This window comes from Dermochelys coriacea, chromosome 3, assembly GCF_009764565.3.
Source record: "Dermochelys coriacea isolate rDerCor1 chromosome 3, rDerCor1.pri.v4, whole genome shotgun sequence".
NCBI classification, from domain to species: Eukaryota; Metazoa; Chordata; order Testudines; family Dermochelyidae; genus Dermochelys; species Dermochelys coriacea.
The window spans coordinates 100,165,791-100,187,936 of record NC_050070.1 but is presented as its reverse complement, the minus strand read 5'-3'; the positions used below and the strand labels follow the sequence as shown (position 1 = coordinate 100,187,936).

The window sequence follows — 22,146 nt, the reverse complement described above, 5'->3', positions numbered from 1 at the left end:
GGGGGGGGGTCTCCAAAAACAATCCGAGAGGGACGTGTGGGGATTTCAGTCATGCCAGCTGAAGCCCTGGTGCTCGACCCATTTGAAATGAATGCGGCATCCAAGGCGTTTCGATCCCTCACTGGAGCTGAGCGGACCGAGTCAGCCGACGCCCAGCGCCGCCCCACCGGGTGGCTGCGGCGAAAATGGGGGGGGGGGGAGACTTGGGGGCTCATTGGGGTCCACAGGCTGCCCCCGGGGCGGAGAGGCGGCGCTGGGGGGGGGGGGGTCGGGGTGCAGCTCTGCGGGGGAGGGGGGCTAGCCGCAGCTCCTGCCACACGCCCGCCGCTGTGGGAGCCCCGCTCCTCCGGGTCCTGTCCGCGCGGCAGGGATGAGCAGCGGGCGCGGGCTCGGCGGCGCTCAGCGTGCAGGGCAGGTGAAAGCGCCCGAGGCAAAGCCGCCCCCGCCCCCGGAGTGCCTGGTCCTGAGGGAGACAAAAGGAGGAAGGCGGCCGCCAGGGGAGGAGTCGTCGCCGTCCATTGGCAGCTTTGACCTTCTCTTGGTTCTGGGATTCCCCTGCCCCAGGCTGAGACATTGGACTCCAACAAGATGGTTACTGTAGTAACCAAGCTGGTGCATTACTTGCATCTAAGGTAAGAGAGGACGCATTTGGCTCTGACCCCCCCCCCCCCTGCCAGCCACCCACACCTCCACTCCGCCTAGACCCACGCCCTTCCTACAAAATGCACCGTGCCCAGTTGCCACCACCCGCCACCCACTCTCTCCTGGGATGATGCTTCAATGCACCCTGGGATAGATTCCCCGAAGCGGCACTAGCTTTGCAAGTCTAATGGTAAGGGGTAGGTTATTTTCCGCATGCTGGGTTGTTCCTAACTACAAAAACAGGAGAGCAACTTTTGCAGCTGTCATCGCACTTGCTTCTATTTTAGTGAAATGGGTGGGGTTTTTCACCTCTATTTCCCATGGCGTAGCCTGGAGTTGTGAAGGGCATTATTTTATAAAGAGGAAAAAAATACAAATGACAGACTTAATTTTTTATTATATATGATACTATAGTATTAGCTTATTGAAAACTCAAATAGTTTAAGGATTTTTTTAAAATGTGATAGCTATTGTTTTAAATCAGAGCTCTGTGATCACCATAATAGTGTACTTGGCTAGCACCCTTCTAACCGAATGGATTAAATAAGCTTCCTTCAGTTTTTTTTCCCCCCCTTTTAAATATAACCACGGAGAGATCACATTGCTGAGCCAATTTTTCTTAAAACTACTCTCTTTAGAATCTGAAATATGAACACAAATATTGTTGACTCCTATGGACAGAAAGCAAGGATACAAATCATAGAATATCAGGGTTGGAAGGGACCCCAGAAGGTCATCTAGTCCAAATAAATATACAAGGATGTATTGTGTGATCAGGTAAACAATCATATATTGCAATAGTCAAAGATCAAAAGAATTGCAAAACACTTAAGGGAGCATATTCCTGATAAGAAATCCAGTTTCTAAAAGCAGTGACATTTGTGGTGAAACATTTTCAAAACAGAATATGCATTAAAATGTTGGATTTAACTTCTAGAGATTTATTTTTAAAAGTAAATATTTTTAAGGAATAAATGAAAACACCCCCCCCCCCCCCAACAAACAATTGAATGGTCAATTTGAGTTTTTTTCGTTGGTTATTTTTAAGCTGGATTCCTGGGATGTTGATATATTGATGTCTTAAAATAAAATTTAAATATTTACAGTCTATATAAAATCACTGTTAAGGCATGTCATTCCACCAGAGACTTCACTTCACCTCCCAAGAAAATGAAGTTATTAGAGCATGTACTTTGGATAACTTTATAAAACTGATCCTGCAAAGTTTTCTGTAAGGTGCTGGGCTTCTTCTGAGATGCTGAGAGTCCTCAACTCTCACTGAAGTCAGTGGCCCTAAATAACAATGTTCTCAAAAGGGAATTAATTGTCCATAACACGAGTTGCTTCTAATCTAACCCATTTTGATGCCACAAGAACTGTTTAGAGAAGTTTAAAAGGTGCTGAATAATTGCTGAAGCAACCTGATGTCACAAGAAAACATTAAGAGTACAACAAATTAATCCTCACAATGCTCCTTTGAAATAGGTATTATCAATATTTAACTGGAGCATATCAATACTTACAAAATCATGGACCCGAATATTTTCTAAGAATAGAATTGGAATGTGGGGAGCACAATCTTATATGTAAAGAGAAATTAGGGCACACATTTTCAAAGTTAGAAACACACAATGTGTGCACACTTTTGCATGCACACTTTTGCCCAACAAATCAGGCAAACGGCTGGTCTTGCACATGCACACTCACATTAGGCATTTAACTGGGAATGTGTATGCACAAATACGTGATCCAAAAGTGTACTTTGCCTATTTGCCCAAATAATTAAGAGCACGCAAATGCATCTCTGCAGTTGCACAGGTCTAACTGAAAATCTGGCTCTGGTTTTGCCAAATCAGTAGATAATGGAGGGACTGGGCAAGAATCACAGCTGTACGGTCCTGCTCCTCTACTGTGTGTATTTGTGGGTCAGTAAAATTGTGAGATGTGCAGACCCATTCATTGTGCTCCAACCTCCACTATCATGCCTCACTTGTCCACACTCCAGTGGAATGGGACACTATGGAGACCTGCTATATGGCTTCACAGTTAACCCATGTGATCCTTCTGATCTCAGCTTGAATGCAATGTGGGCCTTCTGTAGTTTCTGGATTTATTATTAATTATTTGTATTATCATAATCCTTAGGAGCCCTAGTGATGGAGCTGTACAAACACAGAACAAAAAGATGGTCCCTTCCCTAACGAGCTTACAATCCAAGTATAAAACAAGACAACAAATGGTTACAGACAGATGGAAGAGTACAAGGAAACCCTATTATGCTGACCAGCATTGCTGCAGTGGTCTGAGCACACTGGCGGCCTAACCGTTGTCTAGTTTTTTGTAGTCTTTAGTGAAAAAGAGGTTTTTTAAAGAGGGATTTAAAGGAGCATAATGAGTTTGTTTATGGGGAGCTTCTCCCAAGCATGAGGGGCAGTATGACTGAAAACACATGGGGGCATTGGAGGCTAGCATTGTGGGCTGATTGGAGGTGGGAACAGACATTTCCCTAGTAAATGAGAGATGGCAGTTAGGTAGGGAATGGGCCACAAAGGGCCTTGCAGATGAAGACAAGTACCTTATTTTTGATGGGATTGAGAAAAGGGAGCCAGTGGAAGGATGACACGGTCAAAGCTATCTTTGGAGCAGCATTCTGAATGGGTATGAGTGGGGCAAAACTGCAGAGAAAACAATGTTGCACTCTTGGAGCAGTGGAGGGTGGCGATATCGGAAAGCAGGGAGACAAGTAAAGGTATACTTTGAGTCAATGTACAGCAGAAGGTACAGCTCATACTTTGACTTATAACAGGATAAGGAAAGCTACTCAAGCATCCCCATGGGGCCTCCATGGATTACAGTCTAGATCTGGCTTGTAATCCGATTCTTTAACAAAATTATGTAATCTTGTTGTTCCATCCACATAACAAAAGTGATAGGGACATCCATGTCCTAACCATGCCAGACAGTCATGGGCTGGCATGATTAAGTATTATAATTAGGACCCTACCAAATTCATGGTCCATTTTGGTCAATTTCACAATCATAGGATTTAAAAAACAAAAAAAAACCCAAAACTTAAATTTCATGATTTCAGCAATTTAAATCTGAAATTTCATGGTGTAGTAATTGTAGGGGTCCTGACCCAACAAGGAGTGAGTGTGTGTGTGCGTGCATGCGGGGGGATTGCAAAGTTATTGTTTGTGGTACTGCTACCCTTACTTCTGTGCTGCTGCTTTCAGAGCTGGATGCCCAGCCAACAGTCACTGCTCACCAGCCACCCAGCTCTGAAGTCAGCACAGAAACAAGGATGGCAATACCATGATCCCCCTAAAATAACCTTGTGAGCCCCCCCCCCCCCAACAACTCCCTTTTGGGTCAGGACCCCCAATTTGAGAAGTGCTGGTACCCAGTGAAATCTGTATAGTATAAAAACACTATTAGATGGGGGGATACCAGATTTCACAGCCTGTGACATGTTTTTCATGGCTGTGAATTTGGTAGGGCCCCAACTATAAGGTAGGTGGGGCCTCAGAGTCACCTGCAGCAGTGACCTGCCACGCAACCAAAAAATTGCTTTGGTTGCATCCCCTTCATCTCCCAGTAAAGATTAGAGAAGAAACTTGCAACCCTAAAGACAATAATTGTATAACAGACAAGAGTAAAAATAAATATTGATATTTTATTATCTAAACTTAGTTGAACAGTACTCAGTTTTGATAGTTTAGGCTCACTGTAAATTGTGCTTATACTTGCTACAACTATCTTGTGTCTTGTAATGTAATAATAAACCCAGAATACAATAAAGCAAAGAGGAGACATGTACTGGTAAAGTATCATTGGAAGTTGAGAGAAAAAAGTCATTTATGAGCCATGATTTTAAAACAAAAAACCTTGAGTAGGTTTCTGCTTACCCAAAATTTGGGCAATATAATGTCTGTTTATATAAACCAAAATGTGGGTTTCTGGAAGTGGATAGGCAGGGAATTAACAGAACAGGAAGCTAGGTTGGGGACTTGAGAATGGTTGGGCAATTGGTGTGCTGAAACCAATGCCTTGTGTTGATCAGTATTGTCCGATTTTTAACTTCTGCTCCCCATCTATCTGTATTCAGCTGGTGTGCATTATCCTAGACTTAGATTGTAAAAGCACATAACAAAAAGTTGATCCCTTCCCCAAAAGGCTTATATTGTCTAGCACAGTGGGGTCTATGGCTGGGACTTGTAGGTGCTACTACAATGCAAGTAAACAGCAAACATTACACTGGCATTTCATTTGAAAGAAATGTTTGGATAGTGAGGACTTGGATTCTATCCTGTAAGATTTTAACTACATAATTTGTGACAAGATAATCCTGTGCTATGGAAATAGCACAGACATCATGGATGATTGTCATATAGAGATCATATTCAGTAATTACTGAAAAATAGAATGAGGTTACCACCACAGAGGAACAACTACTGAAGAGAACTATGAGCAGATTTTAATGCAAGGATGTTTGGATTTTTGCCTACCTGATTCACCTTTGAACTTTGCTGTAGTTAATATAACCAGAAATAGGATCCCAAAGGCGGTAGCTGCAAGAACAGGATATTGCCTGATGCAGTGACATTCTCAAAAATATCCTTCCTGAAATAAAATGAAAACAAAACAAATATACCTCTTTAACAGATATAAATAGGTCAGGTATGACTATTTGATAGATACTGGACACAAACACCTACTTGGACTGATGATGTTATAGGCTCAAGTTCAATAAGAGGTGAATGGTAAAGTGCCTAAATCAATGGTAAAACTGACTTCAGTGGGACATGATCAGACACTTGGGTCCTGATCCTCTAAGGTATTTAGGCACTTAACACCTATTTATTTCAATGGGATTTAGGTGCCTAAACACATTTTGGGATCTGGGCCATAATGTCTCTTTTCAATTCATGGTTAATCAGATTATTAATTATTATTATTAGGAAATTATTTTTTCTAACATCTTGTTACACCATGTTTTATAAAAGGAAATATTTAGGTTCTGTGCCATGTGATTTTTTATGAACCTTTATTAGAGGACCAAACAATTTCATATTTTAATTCTTCAATTAAATATAAATCCTTCCCAACTCTAAATAAGGCCCATAGCCGACTGTGCTGTGAAAATTTGCCGTTGGGGGGGGGGGGAACCTCAGCACAAGTCAAATGGTTTCATATATTTTCTTTTTTGTAATAATTTACAAAGAATAAATATTTTGTACCATATGAAAAATATAATATATAATTAAAGAAGTCAAAACAGATTCACATGGATATTTGAGAACAAACAAAGGAGACAGAAGCCCCAAACCATAACCCCAAGAAACACTGAACAAACAGAAGACTACAAAGACATGATAAACCCAAAAAGACAAGACAGCATACATGGAGAGAATGGCCACTGGATACTACCAAAAGATGTACCTCCAGTATATCATATAAAGGAGACTAAATTCATGAAAGCATGGTTGTGTGGGGTGCTATTTCTCTTTATTTTAGGAGGTTTTTAAAACTCATGAAGCTAAAGAAATAGGAAAAAACAAGATTGTGAAATACATTTAAATAGGAAGACTTCTTTTGTAAAAAAAAGGTAATGTTGGTATTTATTTTGCATTAATTGTATGTTTTGTTATAAAGTGGCTTAGAATTATTAGAAAGTGAATTTAGGAAATGCTGCAAGATTATATTGAAATAGCTAGTACTAGTACCTTTGGTTGTGGAGTGGTCACAAGAGTGCCAGATTTTATAGTTTCCCTTTATGTATATTTAGAAAAATGGGTCAGAGAATAAAATATACTTTTTTCTTTGTGCCATTAGTCAGGTCTTCCTTCATCCCTCAACCTCTGGCTCCAGTCCTGAATTCTTACACTCTCACAAAATTCCAGTTAAATTAGACAGGAGTTTTGCTTGAGTAAGGACTGTAAGATGTGCTGCTTAGGGTAGATCATGATGCTATGAGCTAGCTCAGCATTGTGGTACTTCCCTTCCAGAAATAACCCTCACAGTCTCCCTGCTGCTCTTGCTAGGGAGTACATGGCAAGAGATCTATACTTGGCCAGTTCCCCAACTGGCCTGCGTAACTATGCCATTGGTAAAATTGAGGGGCTGGAGCCAAGGTTTCACCCACTTCCGCCATTCCCTCCTATTCTGGCCCAACTGCACAAGTAGGGCATATAGTGGCTTTGCAGAGTGTGCTACCTCTGCACCCTGGAAGACCCAGTACAGCACACTGGTGTGAGGGAGTAAGGGGGAGCCTTAAGCCACCTTACTGCCTTGCACCGGCATGAAGGACGGGCCACATTCTGGCCCTTACTTTCTAGAAAAAACTGAATTGTGTTAGCCTGAAACTGCAAACTTTACTCACATTAGTAGTCCTTTCTTGCTAGTATTAGGATTTACAGGCCCTTAATTGCATTGTTTAAGAAACTGTATGTGACCACAATTAAAATACTGGATTGTAATGCCTGTGCACAAGGGGATATAGTTATGGCTACCTGTTAACTTCAGAAGTTTTTACTATTGCCCATTTAATTTTACAAACCTTAGTGTTCTTTAAAAACAGGTTTTTTTGCTTTTATTATAATTCTGTATTCTTCCCTGTGACACTATGAATCTGCCCAGCCATTTATTTGCTTTTCCAACTGAAGCTGGTCAGCAATCTTTATTGAGCTATTCACAACTCCTCCCATGTCTTTTTCCTCAGAGGATCTTGAGCACAAGAAGCAGCCCTTCACGAGCTCATAAGAGCTGAGGGACCAGGCTTTTAAGTTTAGGTCTTGTCTACACACAGACTTGCATCCTTAGTTCAGTTTAAGTTTGACTTACTTTGGTTTAGCTTAAAACAGTTCCTTATCAACTTAAGCAATATAATAAAAAAAAGCCTCTCAAAGCAAAATACGAGTTTTCACCCAGGAGGATGCACTCAATCCTTATTTAAAATCCATATGTTTAACCAGTGCAACTCCCCATCTAGACAAAGCCCTAGTCAGTTTTTGCTAGTGTGAGTGCTGCTTTGGTCACAATTCTACTGAAATTTGACCCAGGTACCCCTCTCTGCAGACAAAGGGGCGGCAAGGACAATTTTCAGTGAATGGTTGTGACTTGGTGCACAGGGTTGCAAAACCACTCAAATTTGGCCTGGCTACCCCTCCATTCAGACAGAGGAGACCAGGCCAAATGGTATCATGACCTGGTGTGTGGGGAATCTGTACCTGTACAGCAGAGCACGGAGAAGACTCCCAGGCAAAGGGAGATCCAGGATCCCTGTAGGAGGAGGCGGGGGACGAGCAGGAATTAGAACAGAGTCCCCCCCGAGGGAAAGGTAGGGACTGGAATTTACCCCCCACCCCTCCAAAAATATCTGAATTTGCACCACTGACATAAAAGAGGTCCAGCACTAGGGGAGCGGTGCCAGCCATGCAGTAAAAGCAATTGTTTCTAGAAAAGGGAGAAAACCTCAAACTGATTTAAAAAACAAACAAACACAAAAACAAAAACAAAAAAGACACACACATCCCCCACTTATGAAGACTACTGTGGGGTTAAGAATTCATTAAACATCTGCCTTGTAGTCAGCCTTGACAGGACAGGACGCAGCTCGCTGCTCTTCCTCTATTCAGTGTTGCTTCCACAGTTGGTGCTTGTGGGCATTGTACTGGTGGCACCCCATGGCAGCGATGCTATGGGCAACACTGAGATTTCTGAGGCAGTCCTAAAGAGCTAAGAAATCTTTTAAAAAAGTGAGTGCCAGACCAATGACCTCCCCCTCCAATGCCTCTCCTCTCGAGCTCACTCATCCCCATGCTCTGCAGATTCTTGTAAGACCTAGGGCATCTTCTCTCCCTTTTCTCATGGGCTAAAGAAAGGAGGAGAGCAGCAATATCTATTCCCATGATCCTTTCCTTTCTACCAAAAGCAGCCTGTTGGAGATATGGTGCGGCCTTATACTCATGACTAGGGTTAAATGTCACAATCTTGGGTCTTAGGGCCACAACACTGGGGTAATTTTCACTTTAAGACTTTTCACGCTAACTACACTATCATGACAGGTTTCAGAGTAGCAGCCGTGTTAGTCTGTATTTGCAAAAAGAAAAGGAGTACTTGTGGCACCTTAGAGACTAACAAATTTATTAGAGCACAAGCTTTTGTGAGCTACAGCTCACTTCATGGTAAGTCTACCAGAGCCCTGATCTACACTAGGGGGCGGGATTGATCTAATTTACGCAACTTCAGCTACGTGAACATAGCTGAAGTCGACATACTTAGATCGACTTACTGTGGTGTCTTCACCACAGTGAGTCAACTGCTGCTCCCGCGTCAACTCTGCCTGTGCTTCTCACGGCGCTGGAGTACTGGAGTCGATGGGAGTGCGACTCGGGGGGGGAGGGGAGGGTCAATTTATCGATTGCTGCCAGCCGATCTGGCGGGTAGTGAAGACATACCCTTAGTAACGCTACTCCAGCTACGTGAACAACATAGCTGGAGTCAATGCGGTGTAGGTTGACTTACTGCAATGTCTACACCGCACTGGGTTGCTGGGAGAGCATCTCCTTACCTTATGGCTCTCGTTCCCTGTGGAGTATTGGAGAGGTCATTTTGTGGATCTTCACCAGACCCACTAAATCTACCCCCGATGCATCAATTGCAGCAGCATTGATCTTGTGGTAGTGCAGATATAGCCTAAATAAAAACAAACAAAAAACCCACAAACAAACAATCTCTTTGGAGTTGTAATAGCTCTGGCTTGATTGATGGTGTTGCCATAAGTACTTTTGACTTAAGAGGTGGCTGTAGTCTCAGCAAGTTTAGGCTCATTGTTGCAAGGCATAAGCTGTCCATAATAGCTCCATTTTATCATCCATTCTAGTGTGGATGAACAATGAAAGTCATCTTGTCCTCTTGGCTATATTGAGAGGAGCATTGAATGAAATTTACTTTGGTGCTTGATATAGCAATGACGTTTAGAAAATTATTCATTGCCAAAAGAGCATGGCAAAAAACAAACAAAACAAAAACAAAACACAAAGTATTTCTGGAAAAGCTTCAACTCGAGTGAATATACTTGAATGTCTGGAACAATATTTTTTGGTACAGAAATCACTGATGTTGCAAATAAACATTTAACTCTTGACTGTGGGAATCTGAGTTTAAAAGAGACATTCTACAGCCACTATTAATGAAATGATTTTTTTTATGCTTGATGTAAGTGTTACAGTTGGCACAGGAATAGCAGAATCAAAACCTTCTTTGCTCTTGCAAAATATTTCACCAATGAAAATTTAGAGGGGGGGATGGCTATTAGATTTTTGACTATTAGAAAAGTATGAAATTCGGTGTTCTTTTGGAGGAGCACTTGAGAACAGTCACGACATCACTACTGTTGGAAAGTAATTCCCAGGGCATTTAAAAATAAAAAAGCCATCCATACCTTTACTATATTGGACCTAAAATTAAAAAAGTAATTAGTAATGCTTCAAATATGGAATGGAACTTGTGACTAATAGAAGGAGTTCCAACTACAATCTGCACTGCAGGATAGTTCAGGAGAGCAGGAAAGAACTGATAAGTCAATATTTCCATCAGCTAGGAGGGGAGTATGCTTTGGTGAAGGGGCTAAGAGACTTTCCCTGGATGAACAGCCTTTCCCTCTGCCCATGTCTCTCAAAGTTACCTGAGGAAGACTACTTATCTGGGCTGCCAAAAGTGGACTAGGGAAATGGCAGAGAGCTGTTGATTTCCCACCTACTCCAATGGGAATTTCTGTTCCATTTAAGTCATCTTTGTTCCCCTCTGCTCTTCATGCCAGAGTGTTATGTGCAACCTATATTTGGTAGCTACCTTTAGCTGCAGATCAACATCCTCGCTAACTGCTGCTTTGTGCCTTTATGCCATTAAGTGCAATTAGAGCTAGCCTTAGGAACATACAAGCACACCAGGGTCAGAGAGAAAAAGAACGTTATCTGGGAATTAGAGACCCAGTATTGATTTGTAATTATGTAAGATGGAATGCTTTATACCTTCAATAACCTTTAAAGACTGCCATCTGTTACCATCCAAACTTAAGTAAACTTGATTTGGAAAAAGCCTGCAGTGGCCAGTTAAGGGATCAATTTCTAATAAAACTTAAGGACTGGACTATGTGATAATCCTTTGATCTACCTACAGTATCAAGTTGGTCCTTTGCTTTCCTCTCCCCTCCCCCACCAATGGCATAGCAATACTCTTCTTTCTGTTAAACGATACATGTAATATTGCTATCAGTGAAACAAAATTAGTGAACCACGCTGTTAGCTGGGGCAAATTATAGAGATCAGTTGCTGAAAGGATCTAAATTATTATTTTAAAAAGAAGTGAAGTTTAGGATTATCACATATTCACATTAGTAAAGACCTTTTAAACCACAATCTACCTTTGTCAGATACAATGGTGACTAACTAATTTAGTGCATGTCTTAGTTATTTTAAAAAAACCCACCCACAACACATGATCAATTGCTCTGAGATAATTAGCACACGCTTAGTACTCAAGAGGATCCACAAAGACCCACTCTCTTACCTTCTAGAATGCAGGGTAAAAATGGCATGAGATCTGGTTGGAGAACAGGCAGGTCTTGAGAAAAATTGGCTTACGGTGCCAGGGTATTCACTCGTCTCTTGAACCATACTCCTACTGGGCCAGGATAGCTTGTGCACACTTAACTTCACTCTCACGAATGCCAGTGCTCAGTTTACTTTGCATTTGTTCACTCAACAAGCAGAGCATACACTGTACAAGGTAAAGCCGCAAAGACAGTTAATTTGCTTATGAGGCAATAATGTTGAACCATATATAATGGATTTAGTGCAGTACTTTTCCACTAAGGAGTATTATGTGCTCTTTCAAAATGTGTCTAAGCCCAGTGTGCAGATACTGATTAGACATGTTTTCGCTTAATGTTACCATCCATCTGAAAGACTTTTGAAAACAAAAAAAAATTGGCTGTCCTGTAAGCCATGCATAATATGTTTACTAAATGAACCATTACTTTATCTATAACAGTTATCAGAATCTTAGTTAAGATTTTAGAAGCTCAGGCGAATGTTAGTTTTCTCTACGTTAGTCATTTGCAATGCAAGAAAAGTCTCCATTAATGCTCATGCACTAGAATTAAGATGACTAGAATTCTATAATCCCTCCTTTCCAACAGTTATTCACATTACCACTAGACAACTATCAACTGTTTCCTATTTAATTAAATGGTAAAATTGCAGGCAAATTGCTGCCTGTACCATCATGAGCTGAGTGGCTGCTGCTGTATTTTGTATTTAATTTATTTGGGTCCTTATTACAGTAGAAGTCAGTTAAATGCATAGTCTTATTGCACATGATATATTCTTATTTCTTTTTGGCATCTACTTTAATATGCGTCCCCAGAACAGGATGTGGTTCTACACCAAAGCTTTCTTCAAGTTATACAAATTCAGAATAAGGCTGTCTGGCACAACAGAATCCAAAACGAGTCACAGGAGAGCCATAGACGACTACTTCATATGGAGATACAAAATAAGTACTGAAGAAAAGGAAATGCATATCATATTGCTTAGTCATTTCAGTTTCAACAGTGGTAGATAGTCATACAGCCTCTGCAAGCCACAAAAGATGTGACATCCTGAATTGGAACTGGAACACCTCTTTTTATCTGTCTCTTCTGTACGTCTTCATGACATGTATTGATTATATTTGGTATTCAGTGTTGACTAGAGACCATCTGTTCTTAAAGAGAACAAACAAAAACAAACAAACAAACATTCTCCTGTAGAATGGTGCAGGAGATACAATTCTTGCTCTTGGAGTGGTTAGTGATGCCCTTTAATGCTGAATAAAAAAAAAAATTTACCTCCTTTCCTCCCATTATCTTCAGTTCATGGTGCTCAGATGAGTGACCACATAAATGGATTGGCAGAAGTTATCCTTAACACAGAAAGGAACTGTTTTGTACATTTGATCTGGGGTCAAATGGAGAAAGGTAGAGTGAATAAACAGGAAAAAAATATACAGGTGACAAATCTTAGGCTCAAGAAAAAGTTTCCAGAACCTGCCTTCCATGCACTTTTCACCTGCAGGGATTGGGTGTCATCACCTGAAGGCAGTGCAGGGTGCCCTCTGCCCCATGCTGTCACAGCCCACGCACTCACTCCCATGGCAGCAGAAGGCTCCCTGTACTGCTGCAGGAGTCATTCAGCAGCAGGGTGGTCTCCCCCGTGGCCAAAGTCTTGTCGTCTTCCTCTTCCTTGCAGCCCTGGCTGGGTGTCTCTGATCTATTACCCCAAATTCCATGTTACCGCAATCCCTTCCTCCTCCCCCAGCATGAGATACTTGGAGGACAAGGGAGGGATTTGGACAAAGCGGAGGTTTGTGGAATAGGTACAGTATACTCCCATTTATCCAAAACCCTGTTTTCGGAGACCAATAAAGCCAAGAAATAGTCCCAGCTTGAATCCAGGTGATAGCCTTCTACCCTTGGCAATACCAGACTTGTTCCAGAGTAAGGGTAGGACCATAGTCTTGGATCGAACTAAGGATTCCAGAGCATCAGGCAGAGGAGGAGGAAATTAACTGCGTGAGCAGCAATGACTCTAGGCATTATGCCCATGATGGTCAGGAGCAAGCCTAATGACTTTGGGAAGGCTGCTTAGTGGTGGCTCTTAGACTCCCTCCCACTGAGGTACTCCCAACCTAGCTGGCTCTAGGTTCTTTGCCACCCCAAGCTCTGAGAGCGCAACTGCCCAAGCAAAAAAAAAAAAAAAAAAAAGTCCTGAATGCAGCCCCTGGAATTGTGCTACCCCAAGCACGTGCTTGCTTTGCTGGTGCCTAGAGCCGGTCCTGACTGAGCCATAGCCATACCCTGCCAAGACAGGGTATTGATTGCATTTCTGGCAGTGCACAGTGGCCCCCCTTTAGCCACTGTGCATTGCCAGAGATGCAATAGATACCCTCTCTGCAATCAGGGAGTTCAGACAGATCATGGCTGTCTCCTAAGTGGAAGCGTAAGGGGAGAAGATGCTCCTTCTGCCCTCCTCTCCTTCCTACTGCACCTGCGCTGTGGCAGCCAGAATTTTGTCCTTTGTTTTTGAAAGAAATGCTGTGAGCAGCTGAATGAGCTAGTTGTTGCCACTTTCAGCAGAGAGGCCACAGATTGAATGGGCATGTAGATTGAACTTTCCACCCACTTGTAGATGGAAAATAGTTGCATTTTAGCAAGACTTTGGATGCACAGTGGTGACATTCATGCGAAAAATGTTAGAATAGCAAACCATTTGATACTGCAGTACTGTTTCAATATAAATAAATAGCTTGCTCCCAACAATGACTTTTAGCATAGATGCATGAACAGTTGGGGCAAAATGAAAAGGACCATGGAACATAGCAGATAATAGGGTCAGTCACAGATTCTAGGATATTGCAGAACATAGAAATTGTTCTGAGTCAAGCCACCATGTCTGAAATATGGTATGGTCTGTTATACTAAAACTCCATTAAATAAAACAACAGCCAATGTGTTTTTTAAACAGGTGTTGTTTTTGTAAGAATTCCTAAGAGGGCTTTTTTGATTTGTGACATTTACCTTGATTTGGCATATAGGAAATATTTTATTTAACATGCTCCAATCCTAATGACCAAAAAAAAAAAAATTCAACGGGAACAGGAGGATTGGGCTTCACCTCTGCGTGTATGTGTGATTTTTCAGAAGAATACAGAAACTGGACCATCTACGTGGGTATTTTATAGTTAATTGTTTTGTCCCTTTTTAAGGTGTTCAATTTAAAGTTCAAGGCATTTATATTTTACATTAGTAAAATATATTTAAATAGTTGTATTCCTTGAACAAGTGTTCTATTAAGTGGACCCAAGTGACCAAAATAGTCAGAAATTAATAGGGCATTGTATCACTAGATGTCTGTTTGCCTATTAACAACTCTGACATTTATCTTTACAATCTGAGCATAAAATATAGCAGTATTGCCTCACTGAAATGTGTTCAAATTTAAAAGCATATTTACTGTGCTAATACATAATTCACTGAAATTAAGGTAACATTGAGAACTCACCATGAGCTTAAATTTTTGGCTTGCAGTTTAAAGAAAAGCCTGTGGGCTGGAGATAAGTATGCCAACAATGTTAATTCGGTATTTAAAAAGTTGCAGCTACAGGGGATGTAGCTGTAGAATTGCTTTTACTCCTGCAAGGAAGGTCAAACTGAACATCATTTGAGGGAGAAACCAGGTTTGGGAGTCACTTTTAGGATCTTGCTCCTGGGGACAGCAGATTAAATGTGCTCAGACTTAGGCTCTTTGCATGGGTGATGCACTTCTGTATAATAAGAAAATTTATTGTCAAAACATTTAAAAGGGTCACCCACATCAAGTTAATTTGACTTTATTTCTCAAATACAATAGGCAATTTTTCCTACAGGTTTAGATACTTGTAATTTGTTTATCCTTGTACACCTACTAGATCCTAACAATGAAAATAGTGTATGGCCTTGTTGACTTAAAACTAATTGTATCAATAGTCTATTTCCTCCAAGCTATGTTATGTTTTATTAATTTAGGAATCAAGTTGCGGAATTGGTCACTACTTACTCTGTGCTATTCAGGTCATTGTACTGCTCCTGTCACTGTGGTATCTGGCATTGGCGTCACTGGCATAAGCAAGGGTTGCCAAATTAGGCCCTAAATCGGCAATCATGACTGATATATTTTCTTTTCAACAATCAGCACAGCCTCTATTAGCTGGAATTGGGGGATAGGAAAATTAACTAGAAAAATGATCTGGCTGTGAAATCAGGTAGCCTCTATATACCAACAGTTTTTCCACTATTACACTGTGGTGTTGTCCTTAATTTGGAGGATGTTGGGTAAGAATCGTTCACTGTGTATTTTGTAATACAAATGACTTTAAAAGAATCTGGCATACACAAACTAAAGCACAGACAATGCTACTCCTGAGTTTCTAAAGTTGTAGAATATATTCACAGGTGAAAGTGGGCCAGTATAGTGTACCAGTAAGAAGTGGCCACCCATACAGGCCTGTACACAGCTAACATTAAAGTGCTGCTGTGGCAGCGGTTTAACGTTGTTGCCCCTTTCGTCCCCTCCCCCCGGGCTGCTGGAGCAGGGGCTGGGGGGAGGAAGAGGCAGCTGCCCTGGGGATGCCGATATAAAAGGGCTCAGGGTTCCCGGCCACTGCCGCCATTACTGTGGCAGTGACCAGAGCCCGAGCCCTTTAAATCACCACCAGAGCCCTGGGTGGCACAGGGTGATCCCCAGCCCCACCTCTTCTGCCCAGAGCCACACCTCTTCTGGGGCACTGGTAAGAAATTTATATTAGTAACCCCTGAATATATTATATTGTACATTTTGTGAATTATAAAGACTTTATAGTAATGCACACACAAGGGGGAGAGTTATGTCTGAGCATGCAGACTACATTTAATCATTTATTGACTATTGGGTGCATAACTGTGCAACCTTAATAGTCTCATAACAGTTTTTTGTTTGGCATACTTCTTAAATAGTTAATTGAGTGGTGGAATATCCAAGGACAACGGCCTGTTTGCAAGTATATAAAATAATTTTAAAGACTTATTGGTTACTAGTTTTCATACAGTGCCATAAGTGAGTGTGGCACTTCAGAGATAAATAAAAAGAAAATGGCTCACATTCTGCGGTTCTTAACAAAACAAACTCCAGCGATACCAGTTAAAATAAAAGCTAAATGGTCTGAGGGTCAGCCTTCAGCTCCCAGTAAAGCTAAGAGAAGGACTCCTATTGACTTCCAATGGAGATTTCAGCCCACATCTGACCACAGTGAAACCTGTGCACCTCATACTCCTCAGTGGCCCAAATGGGAAAAACATTGAACACACGATGTGCACAAAAATTTAGACTGGGATTTTCAAAAGGGGCTTAACTATCTTAAGGCCCCTTTAGGAAGTGCCATACTTAGCCTTCTAGAAGAATTTCAGTTGTAGTCAGAAGAATCAGGTTTATTGAACTAGGTTACATGTTATAAAAGTGAGTTAAGTGTGGGGAATGTAAAGTATTTCCACAAGCAGAACATTTAACCCCTTGGAGGCAGGCATTCTGAGGAAGAACGTGACAGCATTCTAAGGTGTCAGAATCCCACTTGTATGTGAGCACTTCAGAAATGATGTGCCTGCTGCATGGGGCAACAACAGGGGTGCCCTTTTGCCTATGTAACAAGTACTTTAGGCAACATTCAAGAAATAAAAACTATTTTGCTTACATACTAAATAGACACTTCTGCATAGTGTTATATTACACATTATGCACAGTTCTGATTCCTTATGAAAATATCTCCCTATGATTATTCTAATGAAGTTCACTTTGCATAAATTAAAGGTGTAGAACCCGAGGCTTCCACAAATAGACAATACTCAAGCTAGAGCTCTAAATAGGAAGGGCTTTTCAGTGTCAAATCTGTTGTAATAATTTTTGACAGCAACTTAATTAATTTGTAGTGAGTCCTGAAGCAACTGAAAGGGAAAAGGCAGTAGGGATTTGGGGAGGGGAGGGGGCTAGGGAGGGAAAGAAATGAATGGTTTTAGAAGGCAAGCTTCTCATTCCTCTCTCAACTATCTACAGATCCACACTGACAGGGAGATGAAGATAGTCCCAGAGGCAGCACACTGGCACGTGGACTCTGAGCCGGTGGCTCAGTGCCTCTGGCAGATCCCAAAGCTACAGGCTTTGATGCTGAAAGGTGGGATTTTCCAAAACACCTTGAGTGACTCAGGGCTGATCTCCCTTTCAAGATTTACCAGCATAATTATATCAGTTGAGGGGATGGGGGAAGTGATTTTTTTTTCTGCTGACATAGTTATGCCAGTTAAATTTATAGATGCAGTTTTACAGGTATAAGAGTATCTTATGTCGGTCTAGTTTATTTTGGCTCCTGAATTGGAATAAGCTATACCAGTATAAACACTGTTATACTGGTATAACTGCATCTATACTGGGGTTGTTTTCTGCTTTAACTACATTGGCATAGTTACAGGGGCAAAACTTTGAAGTGTAGACTAGTGCTTAGGAGCACAAATCCCATTGATTTTCAACAGGAGTTGTGCTCCAAAGCAGGGGTGCTGGAACAATTTGTATAGTGGGGGTGCTGAAAGCCATTGAACCAAACTGTAAACCATACATATGATGGAAACCACTTCAAATCAGGGGGTGCTGCTGTACCTCCTGTACTGCTAGTTCCAGCACCTATGCTCCTAAGTCATTTGTGTGCTTTAGAAAATCCCAACCTGAACTTTTAGTTTTTCCTCCAGGAGAGAAGACAGTAGAGGGAGCAAACCCTGATTCTCCCTGCCTTCAGTTGAAGAATTTGGGGAAAATTCAATGAATGAAACCTTGCAGAGCTTCATGCCCCTGCTCCTCTCCCACATGTGCTGCCTCTGGGACTATCTTCATCTCCCTGGCAGTGGGGAACCATGGATATATGGGGGGGGGGGAGGGGGAGAAAAGAAGCTTGCCTTCTAAAAACGTTCATATTCACCCCTGCCTCAATTCTTACTGCCTTTTTCCTTTCAGTTACTTTAGGGACTCACAGGGTTGATCTGAGCTATTTGCAGGATTGGTGCCACTTACCACAAATAGTTAAAAACACTGACATATCCAGTAAAAAATGTCAAAGGTTTTATGAGGCGAAACCCAGGAACATACTATGTGGTTCATCTCACAAGCACATTAATGCCTCAAAAAAAAAAAAAAACCCCAAACAAATATTGTCCCAAAGGAAAAGCTAGAAAAGCAAGAACGTAACTGAGTGCACCAACTACTTATGCCTACCCCTCTCTTGCTCTTGGGCACTAATTTACTTTCACCAAATTCGCCAACTGCTTTGCTTTTTCAGCACTTCGTCCATCAAGCAAGTATATTTTTAGCATGTTCTAGAACCAGTCAGATGTGGATCAGAACATGCTAAAAACATGATAGATTGGCTTTGAGCTGGCTTGAAAGGAAATCCTGGGCCCACTGAAGTCAATGGGTGTTTTATCCATTGACTTTAATGGGGCCAGGATTTCTCTGAGGTCTTTCAACAGTGGAGAAGTTTAACAAGACAGTTGAACTAGGTTATTTCCACAACTTCCTATTTCAATGCAATGAACAGTAACAATCTTCCTTGCAAATAAAGATTCTCACAATCTCCAAAAATACAGCAACTAATTTTTCAACAACCAGCTCTTGGAAAATGTAGCACTGAACTCATTGTACTCTAATAACTATTTGCATGCATGATAGACTGCTTGTTTTTAAAATCTTTACAAATACCATTTGCAAAAAAGTTAAAATATTTCCTCTGCTTAGTTGAGGAAATACCACAAATATTACAGTAGCATTAATCAAACAAAAGGCAAAATTTTTAAAAAAGTTACTGTAAACTACAGCTGGTAGGTAGGCTGTGTAGACAGTTGCATAAGTGAGCAAGAGACTTGTCACCATCTCTTTTGGACTTTAACCTTTAAACCAAGATACTGTAGTTTGCCCTCTTAAATCCAGATAATATGGTATTACAATATTGGGGGGGAGGCCAACACAAAGCAATATCATTTTTGTATGAATGGGACTGGATTACTCCATGAAATGCTTTGCTAATGTAATACAACATGATATTCATTAATGGCAGTCATAAATTGAGAAAGTTAGACTTGTAAAGCTGGGGTACTTCTGCTTGGTTGGAGCTTTGATATTTCAGCCAGCACATGGCAACCAAATTAAAGCGACAGTAAATTATTGCCTCCATATGTGTACTTTCGCAAAATGTTCCAAATCAAAACAAAATTAATAGCTGCCAGATTCTGTTGAGTTGATGGTTAAAGAGGCTGCAAGCAGGCTTAACATCTACTTTCTAATACATTCTACAAAAATCATAATACATCCTTACTTCGAGTCTTGCTCCAAGAAAATCTGAGCTTTAAATCAATGAGACTGCTGACTTCCCATCTGCACAGTTTTAAAGACAGTTAACAGAAACAGCAAAAGGAAAAAAAGGTAAAAATAAAACAGTTTTGAAGCCCAGTCAAAATTCTGACAGTCAGAATTATTGCTGAATAGATGACATTCACTAGTTGAAATGGAAGCGCTCCTGTCACAAACTAACTTCCAGTAAATGGAAAACTCATTGTTCAATTTAGCTTTCCCTTAGTAAAGTCTCACACCCCACACCCCTAGCACACACAAACAAAAAAAATACACTGAACTAATTGATCTATTACTCCTACAGGCTGGGAAGGAAGAAGCAGATTGTTATTTCTATTTTTCAATATTTAGCAGTGCAGGGGTCTGGGTAAATACTGAGTTGGAGAGGAGTCTTAGTAGCCAGATTTTAGGGTCCTCTTTCAATTTGTTTCACAGCACTTTATATTTAATTTAATTCACTCAGATACATACATATAGAGATCCTCTGCTACATAGGAACAGTCTTCTCTCCCCAGGTGAAATCTGGGCTCTGTTGTGGTTGAAATCCAAGGCAAAATTCCCACCGACTTAAATGAGGCCATAGTTCAACTTCCCTTCCCTACACCTGCCAAAGCACTAGTGTAGGTCCTCTGTACAGCACTGATGAGAGTTTTAGGATGGGGTGCTAACTACAGTTTCAGTCACTGCACCTGTCACAGAAAGATCTAATCCACTGGTTAGAGGGGATGTGTATTGTCCTCCCAACTTGCTATTACTTGTGGTGGAATCAGCAGCATGTGCTGGTAAGGGGTGTGGATGTGGTTCCTCCTCCAAAGTGAGGCAAAGTAGTGCATATTAGTATGTTGCAGTTGCTCACTCTTAGTCTTGCTTGCCAGTGAGAGCAGTAGTCTCCTATACTAAACACTCAGCAGCATTCCATGCCCTCTGCTTAGCTCCCTCCTGGAAGAGTGGGTTTGCCCTTATATTGTGAGTGCATATAGATGCAATATATGCGCATGCAGATTAGTAAAATTTGTAACAATGTTTCATCTTTTCTGCTGTCTGTTTGCTGTATTCAGGGTTAGCAATATGTTCTTGTGTAAATTTATGATAGTGAGAGCCAGCAAATATTAAGCTACTACACTGACAGTCAAAATAAGTCTGACTAATGTAACAGAAACCCTTTTTTGTGAAAAATCTCAAGTAAATCCTATAAATAGCCCTCTCTGCAGAAACCACACAGTTTACGTCTGATCTAGGTAAACTCTTTAAGTTACAAAAGGCTAATTGAATTTACTACATCCAGAATACCCAACATTAATATATTCTTGTGCCCTATATTTTTCTGTTCCTTCCTATACTATTATCACATTGCTTACAACAATGCCCACCCTATTGTGATAGGGTAGGAAAGCAGAGCCGGACAAACTAGCCACAAACAAAAGTTTAATCTTTGACTGTTAGGAGGAATTTTTATTTTTTATTTTTTTTAAAAACCACAAAATTTGCTACTTATTTAAAATTTGTGAATAATTGACATGGTTGTATATTAACCTGTAAATCCTTACACACAATTCACCATAGCTGTCCCTTGGAGGATTATATGCCATCATGTGCCAGCAATGCCCCTCTGCCATGTACATTGGCCAAACTGGACAGTCTCTATGTAAAAGAATGAATGGACACAAATCAGACGTCAAGAATTATAACATTCAAAAACCAGTTGGAGAACACTTCAATCTCTCTGGTCACTCGATCACAGACCTAAGAGTGGCTATACTTCAACAAAAAGCTTCAAAAACAGACTCCAACGAGAGACTGCTGAATTGGAATTAATTTGCAAACTGGATACAATTAATTTAGGCTTGAATAGAGACTGGGAATGGATGAGTCATTACACAAAGTAAAACTATTTCCCCATGGTATTTCTCCCTCCCACCCCACCCCCCACTGTTCCTCTGATATTCTTGTTAACTGCTGGAATTAGCCTACCTGCTTGTCACCATGAAAGGTTTTCCTCCTTTCCCCCCCCCTGCTGTTGGTGATGGCTTATCTTAAGTGATCACTCTCCTTACAGTGTGTATGATAAACCCATTGTTTCACGTTCTCTGTGTGCGTGTGTGTATATAAATCTCTCCTCTGTTTTTTCCACCAAATGCATCCGATGAAGTGAGCTGTAGCTCACGAAAGCTTATGCTCTAATAAATTTGTTAGTCTCTAAGGTGCCACAAGTACTCCTTTTCTTTTTGCGAATTCATGCTGTGTGAGTAGTATTTTTTCAGCCCCGACTGGCTGATTCCCAAACCCACAAAGAGCCATCTGAATATGCCCATCATGATTTCTAGTGCAAATAGTTGCACAATTCTTCAGTGATTTTCCTTCCTATGAATATTCATTTGAAATAAATTTCACTCAGATGAATGCTTGTGAAAAGCAAATAGAAGGGGACTGTGACAGGGTTTGGACTCACCACCACAGCACCTCCTGCTGTTTGCTCTGGGAATTAGCTCAGCTCATGCAGAGC

General features: G+C 41.1%; 1 protein-coding gene across 1 annotated transcript in view; it reads left to right on the top strand.

Annotated features, from left to right (window-relative positions):
- Positions 1-356: 356 nt before the first annotated feature.
- ARHGAP18 (Rho GTPase activating protein 18) overlaps positions 357-22,146 on the top strand; it is a 117,370-nt gene continuing 95,580 nt past the window's right edge. The window contains exon 1 of the mRNA XM_038397020.2: positions 357-632. Within this exon, the coding sequence (XP_038252948.1) occupies positions 589-632 (44 nt within the window). The 5' untranslated portion in view covers positions 357-588. The remainder of the gene's footprint in view (positions 633-22,146) is intronic.